General features: G+C 31.1%; 2 protein-coding genes across 4 annotated transcripts; one reads left to right on the top strand and one right to left on the bottom strand.

Annotated features, from left to right (window-relative positions):
* Positions 1-151: 151 nt before the first annotated feature.
* Positions 152-3,701, bottom strand: LOC113522748 (ribonuclease H2 subunit B). 3 transcript variants are annotated; one of them, XM_031914129.2, is made up of 6 exons: positions 3,501-3,698; positions 3,090-3,338; positions 1,877-2,086; positions 1,441-1,565; positions 1,047-1,221; positions 152-597 (listed from the first exon to the last, which is right to left on the bottom strand). In XM_031914129.2, the coding sequence occupies exons 2-6, from the start codon at positions 3,181-3,183 to the stop codon at positions 272-274; spliced, it is 930 nt and encodes a 309-aa protein (XP_031769989.2). In that variant the 5' UTR covers positions 3,184-3,338; positions 3,501-3,698; the 3' UTR covers positions 152-271. The 3 variants fall into 3 exon arrangements, with proteins under 3 accessions (XP_031769989.2, XP_026764355.2, XP_026764353.2); XM_026908554.3 differs by having other exon boundaries at positions 1,047-1,211; positions 1,497-1,565; positions 3,090-3,701; XM_026908552.3 differs by having other exon boundaries at positions 3,090-3,698.
* Positions 3,702-5,485: 1,784 nt separating this feature from the next.
* Positions 5,486-12,959, top strand: LOC113522710 (replication factor C subunit 4). Its single transcript, XM_026908493.3, has 6 exons — positions 5,486-5,716; positions 5,805-6,080; positions 6,245-6,463; positions 7,320-7,479; positions 8,426-8,508; positions 12,359-12,959. Exons 1-6 carry the CDS (start codon positions 5,607-5,609, stop codon positions 12,564-12,566), a joined length of 1,056 nt encoding a protein of 351 aa, XP_026764294.2. The 5' UTR covers positions 5,486-5,606; the 3' UTR covers positions 12,567-12,959.
* Positions 12,960-18,872: the final 5,913 nt, after the last annotated feature.

The raw sequence follows: 18,872 nt of genomic DNA, 5'->3' as shown, positions 1-18,872 counted from the left end.
AGTAGGCATTTCATTTTTTCCTTAAATTGAAGAAAGCAATTTTTAATGCAACTTGAAATAGTAAAAAAGCAAGGGCGAATTAACGGTCTTATAATATAATCAATCTCTTATTTGAATACATAACAATAAGAAAAAATTCATTGTACAAATATTAAAAAAAAAATGTTTATTTTATAATTGTGTAACAAGAATCGATTTTAGTTATTACTTGAATACTTAATACAATATTATTACATAATTGTCTAAACCTAAAACATATTGTCTGTTTTACTTATTTCTTTGTAAAGAAGGATGAAATAGTTTTAGTACCACTAGCAGCTTTTTGTCTGGCCTTTTCTTTGGCCGATAATGGGCGCTCTTTTTTAACTTCGGTATAACTTTGATTTATACTGATATCTATGCTGTCTCCATTGACTCCATTTGATTCTTGTTTTACTTTCTTATTAGGGTCACTGATATCTGTTGCTTCAGATTTTCTCTTCTTTCCAATAGATTCAATCAGGTCAGGTTTAAAATGAAATTTTTTTTCTAAAAGTTCTACAAGATCATCTTGAAGATATTCAGAAACCATCCCATGTGCATATTTAAGGTAGATTTCTGTAAAATTTAAATAATACATGAAATGATTTATATTTTATAAGCAGATATTATGTATATATTCTTTAATCAGTTGCCTACAGCTTTGCACTTATAAATAGTACATGAAGTATCTTATGTGCTAAGTTAAGATATAACCTACTCATGTACTAAATTTCATTCAAATGCATTATGTAGTTTCTGTGTGAAAGAGTAACAAACACCCATCCATGGTTACATATTTGCACATTTATTATATTAATAGAATTGCATTCACAACAACAACATAGCGAAGGAAGTTACAATTTCATTTTTATCATATTAAAAATAGCATTTGCTTATCCAAAACAATGATATAACAGACTGCTTCACCTAGAATTCTAGACAAATCCATGGATGACTAGTAGGAATCAGTTCTTTAGACTGTGCTACAACAAACAGTAGATAAATGGAGAGAGTATTACTATTACCTTCATCAATATTATCATTCCCAATGTTACTAGCTACAAACGTGGCAGAAGTGGCTCCTGAAGTGACATGGATGTTTTTCTCTCTTAATACTGTTGCTAATTTCTTAACTCTTCCTTCAAGCCATGCTAAAGTTTTTTCCTCATTGTACTTGTAAGCTTTCATATCTGCTGGACCCTTAAAATATAGATATAACCATCAAGATAATATGGATTTTCTTTATTTCTCTTGCAATGGTAAAATAGCCACATTTTATAAAATCTTAGAACATTTTATGAAGAAAGAATGTCAAGAATTAATCTTAATTTTTTATATAAAATATTTTAAATAAGATATCAAATGCATTGAATAATATTTTATATCCTACATGAAGAAGTAATATATAAAAATAGACACCTTTAAATCGCCAATCAAATCTATATTAGTAACATAATCTAATAATTTGCTATAACCTTTTTCTGACAATAAGTCTTCTAAGGGCACAGCCCTACTACTGCATTGCTCTCTCAGTCGTGGTAGTACTGAAACAATTCACTTATTACAATTCAAAATAAATGCAGTATTATTTACTTGATTTTTCAGGCTTCAAACCAAAGAGGCATAGGTGCAAAAATGAATTTTGACATAAACACAATTATTAATTTACTTTAGGTTCTATTTAGCTTAAAAATATGGACCCTACTCAATAAAGAAAGAACTTTTATAACTTCATACAAATATGTTTTTAATTTGGCCAATTCAAAAAAGTATAATATTATTATTTTTTTTCTCTCCTGAAGAGTTTTGCATGAACACCCCTATAGTTTGAAGGCCAAAATATAATAAAGTATACCTAAAAATAAAGGATTAACTGGAGTCAACAAAAGCAAGTTGCCATCTGATTTGACAGTTTCATCAATGAACCAGGACCGGTATGGTTCACTAAATAATACCAGTTCATACATCTTATTATGAATATGGTCCAGGGCATACTTAGCAGGTTTACCATGTGCAGGATGTGGCAAGGTTATGATGTTGAAGTTACTGTTTTCAAATAATCCATCTGTAAATATAAAAACAAGCAATTAAAATTGAACTAAAATTATTACTAAATAAGCAAATAAGAACTTAAATTTTTTCATGACATCCCATTAGGGTATAACAATATAGACAGAGATAGCCAGAAATAGCCACTAAAAACAGCCCCTATTTTTTTCAATATTTTTTTAACAACCTTATAATTATTAAAAATTATAATAAAAATATATAATGAAAAGCTAGTTAGAAGCTTTCATATCGCTTTAGTTTTAATCAAATATCTATCACAGTTTCGTAGAATACAATTTTTAAAGTTTAGGATTGCAACCCCCATTTTTTAAAAAAGGTTCAAGTTAGGGGTTATATATTAAAGGCACCAGTGTCATCAAAGATGCCAGTGCAGATTTCATAAAGAAACCCAGTGAGATCCTTTTTAATAATCAGACAACAAATTGTATTTAATTATTAATTTAATTATGATTTTTTAAAAAGAAGCCTATCTGATTTTTGAGGTCCCACACCACCATTACACATTTTTTTTCTCTTATACATTTTTCTGAATAATAAATGGACAATTTATATCACCTGAGATTCCCCATATAATGTTCCTGTAACTTAAAGCATACAAAATACTTTTGAATGTTCTATGAGGTGTATAGGGCAAGGAGATTGTTTCAGTTATAGGTTTCATGTTGTGTAAGGAGGTAGTTTTTCAAGATACAATTGAAGTGCATTCTATGACTACAATTAAATAAATCAATATAATCTTTAACTCAATATTATGTTTTATAAGTTTAGTTAAATTATATCTACAAAAAAGAATGCAAACTAGTTAAAAATATAATATCAATTGAACCTGCAATATGTATATTATCCTGGTATCATAAAAAATTATACCTGTATCATAAGTATACTTACCAAGGTACTTTTGGCTGTACAGAAAAATATACTATAGATTTATAGTTCCAATATTCAAGTTCCGATTATATATATCTAATAATTAACATAACTGACTCTTGATTAATTACCTTTTATAAGAAGAATCCAAGAACTCTCGACACGTTTATTTGTTTTTAAAGGGCTTTCAGGCGATGACTTTGGCTTTTGAGATCGTGTCGTCATTTTTACTAAATATAAAAGTCAATGAAAAGTACCTTTTATAATTTACCGGTCTATTAATTTAAACGAGTACAGTATTATACTCGAAAATAGTGACTTAAATTGCACATTCTACAACACTGACTAGTAATATAGGTAACTAATTAATAATAAAACCTCTGAAACAGAACAATTATAACTTTAACAAATCTGATTCTGAAGTGACAAAAATATCAAGCTATCTAACCTCTATATAGCATAGAATACGAGTAAATTTTATAGTAAAATTTACTCGCATTCTATGATTTTAACCCGGCCTTAGGTGTATTATAGTTTGCTACCTGGAAGTTAAAAATTCAACCATTCAGTTATAAAAAAAGGATTTAGTATGAAAATGCGGACACTCATAAAAAAAAATAAAAAACAAATTTGAGTAAAATTAAAATTAAAGTATTCATTCGCCGCCAAAACTATAAATTTTTTTATTTGCCTGTTTTGTTATTACTCTGAGTTGTGTTTCTAACTTTTATTAATCATAGATAGTATAGAGTATATAATTCTAGTGAATAAATTCTTTGGTTTTTGTTACAGATTATATACACCTATAGATACAAGTAATTCAGCTTTAGTGATTTGATATGTAAAATAACACTTCAAATTGTGAGCGAAAATGCAGTTTGAGAGATATAGTGTTTAAACAATTTTTGTTGCTCATAAAAAGATACAGTTTTAGAGTACTTAAATTTAGTTACCGGTATTAAGTTTTGTGCGTTAGAGCTAACTATTGACTGTTTACAATTACAATTTGGTTTACAAATATTATTTTTGACATGAGTGTGAACGTATCTATCTATAAATGAATTAAACGATGTACGTAAAAACTTGATTATACAGAAACAGCAGTGTTTCCCAACCTTTTTTATGCTATGCCCCCCACCTGAACTTTTCTAAAATTTTTATGCCCCACATTCATAATTTTTCCCGACAAATTTTACTTGACGACTCTAATCGCCTAGTTGATATTTTGGTAACGTAAAACGAAATTATACCTAATAAATTTTTACAGTATATTATAAATATGGACAGGTAATGTCACTAAAAGTAATGGACATTTTAAATACTTTTTACTTAACCGATTTATTTGAATACGTATATCGAAGAATCTTTGTAGATTTAAATGTGTATTGATGTTAGGAATAATTGAAGTAGAATCCATTTTATTTTATGCGAGTTTTTGGAAATACCTACGTATGGGAATGGATAATATGAGTGAATAATTTGTAATTAAGTTGATTAAATGTAATAAATATTTAATTGTGTTATCTTAAGTTTCATTTTTTAATGTTATTTTCTTAATTCGTATTCAAATAAACATTTTTATTACTATAAAAACGGCGGTCATTTTGATGAATTTGACATATTTGAAATGACAGATATAGATATGTTCAGTCAAAAAAAAAATCATACGTTGTCTAAGTTTATATACAATATTAAAAAAAGTTTAATTTGACAATTTGCTGACAAATGTTGATCTGTTTTTGAAGTTTAAGTATCTATCTATATAATCTAAATTCAAGAGTTATAAAATTTGGAAAAATATTTTGTATAACCATCTAGAACCACCAATATAAATAAATTAATATTCATAGTATCGAAATAATACAAACTAAATAGTTATTACTAGACATACTATTATTATAATTTTGATAAAATTTCTATGCGAGCAATCTGTTAGTATATCTTTTCATTTAAAAAAGAGTGTTTTCAAATCGATTTAAAATTAAAAGAGTATGAAACAAAAAGATCCAACCGAAATAAAAACTTTCTTTTTGAAGTCAGTTCCTAGTAAAATGGTTTTATTTGTTATCTCTTGACAGCTGCCGAGACAACATATGTATATCACATACATACATACATATCTGTCACACCTGTCTCCTTTTAGGCAGAAACAATGGAATTTAATATATCACACATTATCATTAAATTTAATATACGCGCTATTTAAGGTATTAAAGGAGATGGGCTATTTTTATTTGAGTCAATGAACTTAGACCTGTCATACGCATAAATTTGTCTTAAAATGTAATAATTCATAAAATCCAAACAAGTTTTCACAATATTATAATAATATTTTTTACAAAATGTATTTACAACTGAACTCTCATTTTTAAATACTATATCAGATATAAAGCATCATGGATTGATGTTAATAGCGATGATGAAATTGTGGAATACTATTTAAGTTGTAATATTGCATAGAAATGGTTGCATAGGATCATAGAAATGGTTGCATAGAATTATACAAATACTTTTTATTGGAATTAACCTTCACTTTATTCTTGTAATAATATTTTTATTTTTTCCCGGCAAATTTTGCTTATATGATTACTGATTTTTACTGATGATAACTTCTTCAGGTTTAATCATTACACGCATTTTAAAACAATATGCAAGCATTTCTTAAAACAGGTAAAATATCAGCTACTGATAAGCCCTCTTCATCTGGAATAAAGACTTCAACAAAAAAGAAACCTCCAGCGCCGTGGGTTGAGAAATAGTAAGTCCATGATTAATGTTTTCTTTTGGAAATGTCTTGTTTGATTCGGTATAGTTTGTATACTTATAAATTATCAAATAAATTTCAGTCGGCCGAAGACTATAGATGACATAGTTGACCAAGGAGAAGTGGTACAAGTTCTTCGAGAATGTTTGTCAGGTGGGGACTTGCCGCATTTGTTATTTTACGGCCCTCCTGGTACAGGGAAGACGAGTGCTATTCTTGCGGCTGCCCGACAACTCTTTGGAGATATAACACGCGACCGTGTATTAGAATTAAATGCATCTGACGAACGCGGTATCCAGGTTGTTCGGGATAAAGTGAAGGCATTTGCTCAACTTACTGTTAGCGCCACTAGACTTGAGTTAGTATATCTTTATTTTTGTATTATTTTGCTTGTACATAGGTCTCCATGAACATATTACATTGTGCCATTTAGTCTAGCCAAAGTCTTTGGATTCATGAGTGTATAATGAATAATGAATGAATGTATAATGAAATTTACATGTTTCAATTTCATTATTTAAGTGGACGACCCTGCCCTCCATACAAGTTGGTGATATTGGATGAGGCTGATTCTATGACAACAGCAGCACAGGCAGCACTACGGCGTACAATGGAACGTGAAACACGAACTACTAGGTTTTGCTTGATCTGCAATTATGTCTCTAGGATCATACCTCCAATTACAAGTAGATGCTCAAAATTCAGATTTAAGCCTCTTGCAAGGGAAAATGTTATTAAAAGGTCTGTATGCATGTTTTATTTAAACAATAATAAATATGCTCACAATTGTTATCTATTGTTATGGGGTTAGAGGTTAGAGGCATTTGTTGAATATCAACATTGTGAAGAATGTTATTATATTTCCTCTTGAATCCAACACAATATAATAGACTCATTGCCTTGTCACAAAATACTTCATTATTAATAAAAAATAAAAACTAAAACATACAAACCTATTTTAATTATTAAAGGATTTTATCACTTGCTTTAAATTATATATTTTTCTGTTTTATATGTAATGTATTGTCTTATATATTTATTGTCAATTTAGAAGCTTAATATGCACTTGACTAAATAGCTTCATTACCATCTTTTCTATGTAAATGTAATGGTGAATGTTGTGCTTACCTGTAATCATTGTATGCATTTTATGTAGTACCTTAACTATTGGATTGTTTTAGAGTGTGTTAATATGTATGCTGTGGATTTGCCTTGTAAATAAATAAATAAATTGAGAATTTAACACAAATGCAAAAGTCTTCTATCTAAAATATGATTATGAGAAGTCTAATGTGTTTGTGAATAATATTTAAATAAAAATACTGTGAACATTTAAAAAAAATATTTCTAAAATGGCTCTAATAGCTCTATATAATATATATTAATAAAAATCTAGTAAATCACAATTCTGGTCTTATCTAAATGTCTTATGATGGTTATTTTATGTTAACAATCCACATTTGAAAAACCTCCAAAAAAATTATTTTTATCTGTTGGTGACAAGTACTTGCAATAATGTAGAATATCAGCTTGTTTTAATTGTAATTGTTTAAAAATATGAAAAGGGTACATATGTTGGATTGATTGTATTCAATAGATTACGTGAAATATGTGAAGCAGAGGGTGTTGATGTTGGTGAAGGTGATGTACTTCATCAGGCAGTAGACACATGCGAAGGGGATCTCCGTCGTGCTCTCACTGCACTGCAGTGCTGCCAGCGATTATTAGGAAAAATCACAGCCGATGGTCTTATTGAGGTATCCAAATTATATATATTACCAAACTGCTTGAAAATAACAGTGTTATAACCTGCACAGGAACAATAATGTCAATGATGTTAAATTTTATGACATCTATCTCACGCAAATTTGGAAAGAATAAAGATTAGATCTAGGATATTTATAAGATATGTAGGATAGAACATGTTTATATTTTTTTTATACCACTGAGGTGGCGAACAAGCATACGGCCCTATGAACGCCTGCAATACCAGAGGTATTACGCGCGCGTTGCCGACCCTGAAGAAACCTCTTTACTCCCCTTTTGAAGAACCACATGGTGTAGTCTCTTGGGAACCGCGTTGTACGCGACCATTTAGGCTGTAAGGTATGAGGGTGAACTCCCTGTCGATAGCGAGCCGTACGATGATAGAAAGTGGCCGTAGGCATCATATTGAATAATTCCTCTGAGCAATAGCTTGTCGTTGCACTGAGTCGAAGGGTTATGTATATATATATATATATATATATATATATATATATATATGTATATATATATATATATATATATATATATATATATGTATATATATATATATATATATATATATATATATATATATATATATATATATATATATATATATATATATATATATATATATATATATATATATATATATATATATATATATATATATGATATATATATATATATATATATATATATATATATATATATATATATATATATATATATATATCTATTAGAAAATTAGATTAGTTGAATTTCACCTACAAACAGGTACTTGATTTAATGTTTGTGGGTAAAATTTTACCAATTTTAGTAAGAAATAAAATAGATATATAACAGTTAAATTAATAATTTCTTGTGAATTAATATGTTGATGTTTCCCAAAATGACAGTGACTTGAATATGTTTTTCAATTTTGCCATTTAAAATTACATATTTTATTCTGTGCAGGTGACGGGCCTTGTTCCTGAAAATACAGTAAATGAGTACCTGAGCGTCAAGAATTACAGTGAACTAGAGAAGTTTGTTGATAAGTAAGTGTCTATTAATTAATTTTTATTTTTACTAGGTCTCACAAATGCATTCATTTATCTATTCAATGATTTTAAACCTATAAAATTATTGAATAGATGAAATAATGCTGTTACATATTTAGAAATATTTTATATACAGGTTGTAGTAACCACTAACATGTACCTATAGGCGTAATTAATTTAGTGCCAATCCTACCTTTAGAAAGCACCTTTTGACTATATGCAAAGACATGCCTATAAAATAACATTAAGTGTAAATAAAAAAATACTCCTTAGATAATGTTAATACACATTGAAATAGTTTTAATGTATTTAGCATTAATATAAACCTACATAGTTTCTCAGTGTTAAAAAAGCATGTTTATTTTGACCTGTATATTTTGTGCCAATAAACCAATATTATGCATATACCATATCGCTACACCTTTCGGTGATTACTGGTTCCCCATATAATACATATGTTTGTATGCAAGAGTAATGTCTAGTACTCATAGTATAACTTCTGTTTAGTTTGCAAATTGGGACTAGATGGCGCTGTGTGTCACCTCCAAGGATATTTATTATTTATATTAAAAATTTAAAATCTTTAATAATCATCTACATTGTTGTCTCGATAATTAGATTAGTAAACATAGCTTCGTGTCGATGTATATAATAGAATAATAATGGAAATAATCTTCTGTTAACAAATATTCAATGACACTTCTATGATTCGAAATGTATTATAAATTTAGTCAAAAAATTGTTTATCCACGTTCAAACATTCTAGTCCGTTTTTTAATGGGTGGACATAGTATGCTAACCTTGTCTATGCTATTGGTGTATGCTGGCAGGCCACTAGTGATAGGTGAGGATGCAAACAGATCAGCTAGCCCTTCGTGACGAATTTTACAATAATCAACCACGATGGTTTCCAGAGTCAACCACGTCCACGTGGTTAATATACCACGTGGTTAATATATCACGTGGTATATTAACCACGTGGAGTCAACCTGATAGGGTATACTACTATTACTAACAATAGGGTTGTTAATCCCCATTACTAAGCTCCCCCCCCCCCCCATTCGAATCCGTTGAACCCACTACTATTATAGGGTAATATATTTTTGTATTTTTCAAAATTTTACTAATTTATTTATTGGGTATTTTTTTTATACAACTTAGAATGGCAAACAAGCTGACAGCCCACCTGATGGAAAGTGGTAACCGTCGCCTATAGACATGAGCAGTAGCATGGACATAACAGAGTATACTGTTTCCCCAATGATACCCCCCATGCGTTGCCATTCCTGAGGACTCAGGTGTTATTCCTCCGTACCCAATAAATTCACGTATACATAATAATATAAAGATTTGTAATATTAAGTTAGATTTCAGATTTAATTAAAATTTATATCTACCTATATAATAATAATTTTATTACTAACTTGGTAGGTATTCAGTTTAAATAGTAGGTTAAATTCGACGGGATTCCAACCTTATTGTGCGGGCCCCGAGCCCAAAGGTAAACTTTTCAGTTTATTATTATTCCCGAACACGTTACGGTTTTTAAATATTTTTAAATAAATGTAGGTAGGTTCTTAGATATCTTATTAACCTATTAATATAATAAATGCGAAAGTTAATAACGATGGATGCATATGTGTTAATTTATCAAGCAAAATCTATAAAATGGATTTAAATGAAATTTCATATACGGGAAGGTTATATCCTAACTTAGCACATAGAATACTTTATAGTGCTGATTCACGCAGGTGAAACAGTGAGATACAGCTATTTTAATTTTTTAATTTTTCGCTGACTGATAGTTGTTTTAGACTCCTCTCACATAAGTTGTCCTTATTCTTTGTAACGAATTTAGCAATAATTATCAACTATCTGCGACATTGCCCGTGGACATTAATATATAAAATATCCTATGTGTTAAGTTAGGTAATAGGTATTCGTGTACTAAATTTAATTTCAAATCAATTCGGCTATTTAAAAATAAAGTTAAAAACATCCAAACACCTTTACAGTCTTTTACATTTATTAGAACACCTACATTTTATGTGAGTGCAAGTTGGCTACTACTAGATTTTCTACAAATCCAGATACTCTTTTTAGTTCAAATGTACTGAATAATCTGATGATAGATCGTGGTCGTGCTATAAAGCATCTTACGGGCACGCGGGCACGACTACAATAACTTAAGAAAATGTTACAGGTACAATTTTACAAAATTACGGTGCAATATAGCTTTGCTTTCTGTTTTTTTTTTCGTATCTTGTTTAGTAAACAATGGGGTCGATACTAAGGGGCCATTCCTCTAAACTCATCTCTAAAATTAAAATTTCAATTTGATATTACAGCGAAATATTTATTTTAAGGACCATATATTAATACTAAATTTAGATTTAATAATAATAGATTTACGTAAATTATTATTACTGTAAGTTATGCATGTATATACAAACATGTGTTATATACATATACTGTATTATTTTTATATATTTATTTATTATAATTATTGAAATCGACTTTACTCACGTAATAACTAGATTTTGTATTTGTTAAATATTTATGTATTTATTGTTATTTAAAGAATCATTCATTATTGTAGATTATTATTATTTAATTCAACAATTTATTATTGATTAAAAAAAATTATGTTTAGATAGTTAAAATAATTAGAAAAAGGTATTTAAAATAAGGTATTAATTAACAATTTAATGAATTATTCGAGGAAATAATTTAAAGTGTATATAAATAAGATATTAATTGACTCATTAGATTCATTACATAATAATAATTTACGATTACAATAATCCGTATCAGTATGATGATGAAGTAAGAATACCAGAGGAAGGCTTAGGCACCTTTGTCCCATTCGTGTTTCAATCGTGAAGCAGTTGTGTTTGCATGGCTTTGTTTCGGTTTGAAGGGTGGGAAATGGCAGTGAATTTACAGGGTACAGAGGAATAACATCTGAGTCCTCAGGAATGGCAACGCATGGGGGGAATCATGGGCGAAACAGTATACTCTGTTATGTCCATGGTACTGCTCATGTCTATAGGCGACGGTTACCACTTTCCATCAGGTGGGCCGTCAGCTTGTTTGCCATTCTAAGTTTTATAAAAAAAAAAAAAAAAATAGTTAACATAAGCAAAAAATGTATCATTAGCAAACAAAAATGCAGGCGCGTAAACGTAATTACACAAGTGTCTCAAATTACGCATAATTAGTATATTATGATTGGTCATTTAGTCATTATTAATTAAAAAAAATTGTAGGTAGAAAACACTCAATAATAAGATTTTTTTTATATACCTTCATTTAAAGTGTTCAGCCGTTTTAGCGTGATTAATAAACATGTAAACATGCATATATCTTTAAATTTTTTTTATATTTAATGAACTTACAAAGACATTTGAAGTGAGAGTTACAAATTTAATAAATAATACTTCTCTATCAATATTATGTTTAATTTATGTTATTTTATTACACATAATAATTGTGTTTTATAAACAAAAAAGGAAAAATAATCTAAGACGATTTTACATTACGGAATTTGTTTTAATGGCTGAGGAGAACGCTTTCTTTGTTTCATTAAAAAAATCGTCTAAGAAATAGGTATAAAATTTATAAATTGTTAATAGATTTTAATGTAATGTCTTTTTAGTACTATGAAGTCCGTGAACAAAAAAAAATCCCATAAATATAAATCATATACCATTTAATATTTTAAAATAAGAATATTGTATAATAAAAACAAAGGAACTAAGTAAAAGTATTTTAAACAAATAAGATCGTAAGAGAAATCTATAAAAAAAAAAAAGGAAAGAACGTCATATATTCACTTTCCTTCCAGGTTCCTAATGGACGCTTATTCGGCGTCGCAACTCTTGGAACAATTGAGTGCCACCGTGGTGACCGCCGGCCATCTTACCAACAAACAGAAGTGTGTTATTAGTGAAAAGGCAGCGGTGTGCTCGCATCGGCTCCTCGACGGTGGCGCGGAGTTCATGCAGCTCACAGACCTCGGGTGCACCATAATAACGGCCAACAATGACCCATGATGCTTATTCCGAGAGAGAGAGAGAGAGAGAGAAAGAGCACCTCTCTCTTTTTTTTTCTTGTTGCTAAGGTTAAGATGGCATTTATTATTTTTGAAATCGCATTATGAAATTTGGTGCATTTTGAAGAATGAGGTGATTCCTATTTTATAAAAGTAATGGTACCACAATGTAACTTAGTATTTTAATAACACTATTAAAATGATTTTTTTTATATTATTAAGTAATGTTTGTCCTTTATTCTCATTTTCCTCCATTTTTTGCCAACCACCGGCGGCTAACGGGCCTTTTTTCGTATTAATCTTTGTATTAATCATACTTCATCTACAGAATTGTAAGAATTCTAGTGTTAGTAAAATTTTTGTAAAGAAAATGCTGAGTTAAGTTGTATGAAACTACAAATAAATTTATTTGAATACTATAATTTTCTTTTGTTAATTCCTTTCATTGTTTGTGTGCACTCGAAACATATGCCGAGATACACATCAATATACCGGTCGTATTGAGCGAAGTACCAGCACCGTGTCTGCAGTTTACGCGCGCGTTCATTTCACTTCCGTTGTCGGTTGAACGGACGGACGGGCGAGTAGGAAAGAAAGAAAATAACGTTCTTACGAGCTTCATAGACGGTAAAGCGGCTTGATCGAGCACGTATATTTCGCTGTTTGTAAGACAAAGACGGAGCACCTACGGAGTGTACGGAACAGTTCCGTCTCTGCCTCCCAAACAGCAAAGGTGACGGGCTTGCCTCAAGCGGCTTGACCGTTTGTGTACTTCTTTGTAGAAAAGATAATATCGTGCAGTGATGCGGGGTGAGGACGCGCGGGCAGCGCTGCTGCAGGGGCGCCCCACCACGTCACGGTTTGCGCGCGCTGAGCCGTCATTGGTCGCCGCCGCCCCTCCCGGCCGCCGCACGCGCAGCGTCTAGCTTCCCAGATTTCAAATCTCGACCGTTTATTTCGTAGTGAGCCGGCGGAGAGCGCACGTCGCTGTACTGCCCGGTCGCGTTTAATTCTGGCCGTTTAAAAAACACGGCAACGTGCTCGTGAACAAACTGTTCGGTGCTACGAGGTGACATCGCGGACGATAAGTGCGTGCAGTGGTACGTGCGGAGCTGCGGGACTGTACGGTCGGCGAGTGGTCAATTTCTTTCGATGAGTGGAGGTTTAGTGCATGTCTTTTTACATCATGACTAGATCCACACTCATCCATGGAAGTTGCGTGGTTCGTCGCCGATGAGGAGGTGGAGGTGCCGGCATGCGGAGGAGCGGCGGACATAGACAGGACGCGGGGCGGCGAGCCGGTGATTACGGGCGGGTATCATTACCGGTACGTCGTAATGATACGTTAGCGGCAGGTAGGCGCTCTGACGCGAACCGATCGCTGGCCGCGTCTCTACCTGAGAGCCTCTGCCGCGCTGCCCAAAAATGTCGTTTAGTTACACTTCGCGCCGATTTGCTATTGCTTATTCAGAGTGAGTTTTTGTTGTAGTTTTTCATGATTACGCCTATGAAGAATGGTTATTTTTTATATACAAGTCACGGTTTTTAGCTTGGTTAGATAGTTTAGGTAAGTTTTTGTTGTAAGGTTATCGACGCATTCCTGAATACTCGTGTGCGGGGTAAGTGCACGCGGGCGAGGGGAAGGGAGCGGTAGATAGCGGGGCAAGCGCATCTGCTCCTTCTGAGAAAGGCCATTGTGGCGGTCCCAGAGTGGTCAGTGCGGTGACGTCACAGGCCGGGGCCGACAACCTTTCCCCCGTCTTGTACCCCCGCTAATGTATATCCGCCAAGTCGCGCTCGTTTTTGCATCATAGTGATAATTATGAACATGTCGACGTTGAGTTACCTCTCTAATAATGCTCGTTATTGTGCTGTCGGCACATGATTGTATTCATGACAAGTGAATAATGGTTGTCAACCTCTACTCAATAAATGAAACGTTATGAAATTAAGATGTTCTCATGTATGTCTAGTACCTATTTACTACTAACGACCCATGTTTGTTGTTAATATTTTATCAAACTTGTTTGCCCTATTCACTTAATACGGATGCTCGCATAGCTTTTTTTTTAATTAACAATAAAATATTCTAAGTTTGATATCTTACTAAAGCTTCAAGATGTTTTTAAAAAACCTTTTGGTATAGGTGGGTACAATTCTAATCATCAACCTAGGTAAAATTTTCAGGCAATAAAAATAAATGAAAAGTATTAATAAATTAACATCTTATTTTCTTTTCATTATCTTATTTTTTTTAGATTGTACGGTCTTAAGTAGGTACTCATTTAAGACCGTGCAGGCTAAAAATGTACGTTAGCTAGTAAGCTAATGACACGAACAGCTAGGTATATCCGCTTTATAAAATTAAATGCAAATAAATAACAGCAAATTGGTAAAGCGGATCTAAATGCGTGTTTGTAAGATTTTTGGTCACGTAAAAACTCTTCCTTTAAATGCAGTATAGATAAGCGTGGCAATGATTCCATTTTTTGTCCATTATACAAACTAACATGATTTCAATTTTTCAAAATAATAGCAAAAAAGTAGCTGTCTTTGATGTCTTAAAATATTAATTCTACATCAAAATGCATTGCCTAAATACCTACGTATGGTATTAGCCAAAAATTTGTAGTACTTAGTGTTTACGTTTGAAATTTTGAAATGCCTCCAAAATAAAAAAAAAATCAGTTATATGATAAAGGTCTTTAGTTAACTTTTTAAATAATCATTCAGTTTTTTTGAAAATTGACACTTAGTCTAAACATTACTAGACTTAATCCTGTTAAATCTGTGTTCTATCTCTCTATTTCATACTCAAATTCCTATAAGAAATATACATTTAGCTTCGCGTTCCACATGCACTGATGGTATTTCTTCACTCATTGTATCTACATAATGTATCGTAAGACAACATAAGGTTGAAGTTACCGGAAATATTAAGCAATTAAATAAATTAAAACTAAATTAAAAAAAAAAAAAAAAACTATTCGGTGGACAAGTCCAAATTGTTTTCTAGGTGACGGTTATAACATTCTATTATGGTGTCTGCATTTTAAAAAAAGTCTTTGTTATATCAATCGATTAATAAAATTAAATTTATGAAAATTTTCCTGCTCATTTGCAATACGAAATTTTACTCAATTTTACCTCACAATATATCTGTGTATCGGTTTTCCTGTATGTTTAATTCATACAAGTTCTACTGATATTTATTATAGTTCATATATATTATGCAGTGAACTTTACTGAAAACGGGCTTCATAAAGGTATTCGTGACAACAAAAAATGGCCTCCAAGAAAAAAATATATTGAAGTACTTATGGCTTAAATGTTTCTTTACACGGTCATAAGTCTTATTTTCAGAAGGAAAATAATTTTGAGACAAAAAAATACTGAAAACTGCATGCAGTAATTAATACTAACTTTTTTTAGGGACATAAAAATTATGTCCTTCCTGTGATTTTAAACCAGAATAAAATCTTTAAAAAACAAACGAAATATTTACATATTCCTTTAATTTTTATTGCAATATTAAATACATAAAATGGGATCGTAGTCCATCAGATTCCATGAATAGATATTGGACTTTGAAGAATTAATGGAATATCGTAATACCGAAGATAGTATAAAAATAAACGATTTTTAAACAATTGCCATTTCTAGGAATTAAAGGTTCGTATTGCGCCAATGATGTCTTTTAAAATGATCTAAAAGCTAAAAAACTTCATAGATATAGAAACGAAATATTTACGTATTTATATTACAAAATTCCCAGCCAGTCACATTTATATTTGACATAGAGAAAACAGATTAAAAAACTAATGCTGACCGCTTTTCAGTGTGTGTAACATAAGAACATTATACGGACATACATGGCAACTGGAATCGAAGTTGTAGATAATTTTTAAAATAGAGGAATAAGAAGAAAAATAGATATGTTTCTTTATTTTCAGTATTTGACAGAGAACCTGTTCATATGTTAAAATGCCTACTACATGAAAAGTAATAAAAATGATTTATTGTTCAAAATATCAAGGAAACAAGTATAGGTAATATAACGTTGCCGGTTTGAGTGCTAGAGCGGTATGGCAACTGCATAAAAGCGAAGCGATTAAATCGTTGAATAATACAATTTTATATTAAAAAAAAAAAAAACAATATTCTTAATTGAATATGATTCAAAAGAAAGAAGAAAAATCAGTTCGCAAGAGAACAAATTATATTATTAAAACCTATACGAATAGTTAACTCAGCTCTAGAATACAAAATTCAAAAGTAAGTTTACAAAAGGCTTCGCCGAGTAAATTACGTTCTGTCCATCAACAGAGACGGCTCGGCATTATTTCTACATATTTTTTTTATGCCTCGTAGAACTACTTAATAGTGTTCCGGGTAGTGAGTTTAGTGGGGCAGGTACTCAGGTAGAGAATAAAAGCGAGCTTAAATAATAAAATGTAGACGAGGTACGCCTTTGTGATTGCTTGATCTGTTCCACTTCGAATGGAATTGTATTTCAAAAGATACTGATATTTCTACATTACTGAAATTGAAAAAAAATTGACCTTAAAGACCATCGGAATTTAGTTATAGATTAAGACTATTGTATGGCATTATTACATAATTCTTATTGATTTCTATCTTCATTTTATACATACATATATACATTTTTATCTTAGGTGCTAACGAGATTTTATATGTTGTACATTTTTTGTTACAAAAAAAATTAAGAATAATTTTAATAAGTAGGTTGTGTTTATTTTTAATTTTTTTTATTATTGTCGTTATTACGTCACGTCACTTAAAGTAGGGGTTTATTTTATGCCAGAAATCAAAGGCACATTGTAACGAAATATGTGTTAAATTCGTGTATGTTCTAGATCATTTTTTTATGTAAAGTGTACATCAGTCGGACCCAGGATTCATAAAATATTAATGAACATCCTTCTATTAGCTTCCCTATTTATTTTTCCTCATTTTATGCATTATGTATAAAAAATATATAATGTGTATTATAATATCAATTTACAGTTAAAGACCCTCATAGATGCACTGCCTTCTTCTAGGTTTAATTTTGCCATAATATTAATTGTTTACATTAATAATCTTATACTTTAAAAAAGAAAGAATTTTATGTAAAAGTTACAGTGCTAATTTGTTTTAGTCACCTTATGACAATAATTTTCTAAGGTATCAGCAATCACAACTACGGAACCTTAATAATTTGTGTTCAAAACGGTCTTGGCCGGTTTTGCTAATAGTATAATTTCTCACCCTATCGCTCAAGTTTATTCCATTTACAATAAGTAAAAAGAACTCGTTTCTACAACATTTATTTTATTTTCATGCTTCTTTTGCCGTTGTACAGCTAATTATCCCTCATTAATTCGAGGTATGCCATTAAATTTACTCGGAATGTATCTGATACACTATATCTAAATCTTCTGCTTACGTCCGTTCGGCTACCAGTTTTTGTATATTGTGGTTAATTAAATAATGAATTAAAACTAAACTTAATTAAACGTTTAATTTCAAAATTTATTATGACAGTAATAAAACAATTTTATACTGTGATAGAACCAAGCGGCGTGAAGTTACATGAATTTTTGTCGTGTTAAACAAATAGTATTAAAGTCGTTTTTTTATGGGTGATAATGGAAAGGTAACCCTGTTCGCGTTAGCAGTATGCACTGGCGAAGCAGCGAGAGATGATAGGTGAGGATGAAAAGGCAGGTCAATTAGCGCAATGTAAGATTTCACCTGGAATTAAACACGACTGTTTCCAGGGGGACCGCTAGAAGTCTACCTGGTAGGGTATATTGTTAGAATAGAATTGATAGTTCCCATTACTAATAATCCCTTCCCCCCAGGAATAATTAGTTGACTTGGTGAGTTTAGTTGAAGCTTTAATTGCCTTCTTGTAGATAGTTAGATGCCCTGTACGGGGTAGACAGAGCTTAGTAGCTTAAGCCTCTAAATGTGTGGCTAAGAACTGAGTATCTAGTCCAAGATGACTTCACATTAACATTTTGAAGTGTAAAATAAAATAATAAAAATATTGGATATCGTTGGGAGGTCCGTAAAAAAACTTGTTTCGTTATAGAATTGTGAAGGGCAAATTTGAAATTATATTATAAAAGTTATAATGATGGCCCCTTAAAAAAGATTCGTCTTTTGACGAACCCCCATTTCTTTTATTACGCATATTTTAAAGCTTCAGCTGTGTCCCAGGGTGGGCACATAGACTTTATATAATGTACTTATGCTCAAAATCTAAGAGTGGGCAGTGGTTGATCACCCGGCCCCTCTT

Source organism: Galleria mellonella, unplaced genomic scaffold (genome assembly GCF_026898425.1).
Source record: "Galleria mellonella isolate WM207_F2 unplaced genomic scaffold, CSIRO_AGI_GalMel_v1 utg38, whole genome shotgun sequence".
Lineage (NCBI taxonomy): Eukaryota > Metazoa > Arthropoda > Insecta > Lepidoptera > Pyralidae > Galleria > Galleria mellonella.
The sequence above is the reverse complement of the archived record's forward strand: the minus strand, read 5'-3'. Positions and strand labels throughout refer to the sequence as shown.

Bases quoted from the DNA above. Each gene is read 5' to 3' on its own strand.
- LOC113522710 (XM_026908493.3), top strand. From the start codon at position 5,607: ATGCAAGCATTTCTTAAAACAGGTAAAATATCAGCTACTGATAAGCCC. The intron at 6,081-6,244 runs GTTAGTATATCT...TCATTATTTAAG, and splicing joins GTTAGCGCCACTAGACTTGA to TGGACGACCCTGCCCTCCAT. The intron at 6,464-7,319 runs GTCTGTATGCAT...TGTATTCAATAG, and splicing joins AGGGAAAATGTTATTAAAAG to ATTACGTGAAATATGTGAAG.
- LOC113522748 (XM_026908552.3), bottom strand. From the start codon at position 3,183: ATGACGACACGATCTCAAAAGCCAAAGTCATCGCCTGAAAGCCCTTTA. The intron at 2,087-3,089 runs GTAATTAATCAA...TTATATTTACAG, and splicing joins TTGGATTCTTCTTATAAAAG to ATGGATTATTTGAAAACAGT. The intron at 598-1,046 runs GTAATAGTAATA...TAAATTTTACAG, and splicing joins GAATGATAATATTGATGAAG to AAATCTACCTTAAATATGCA.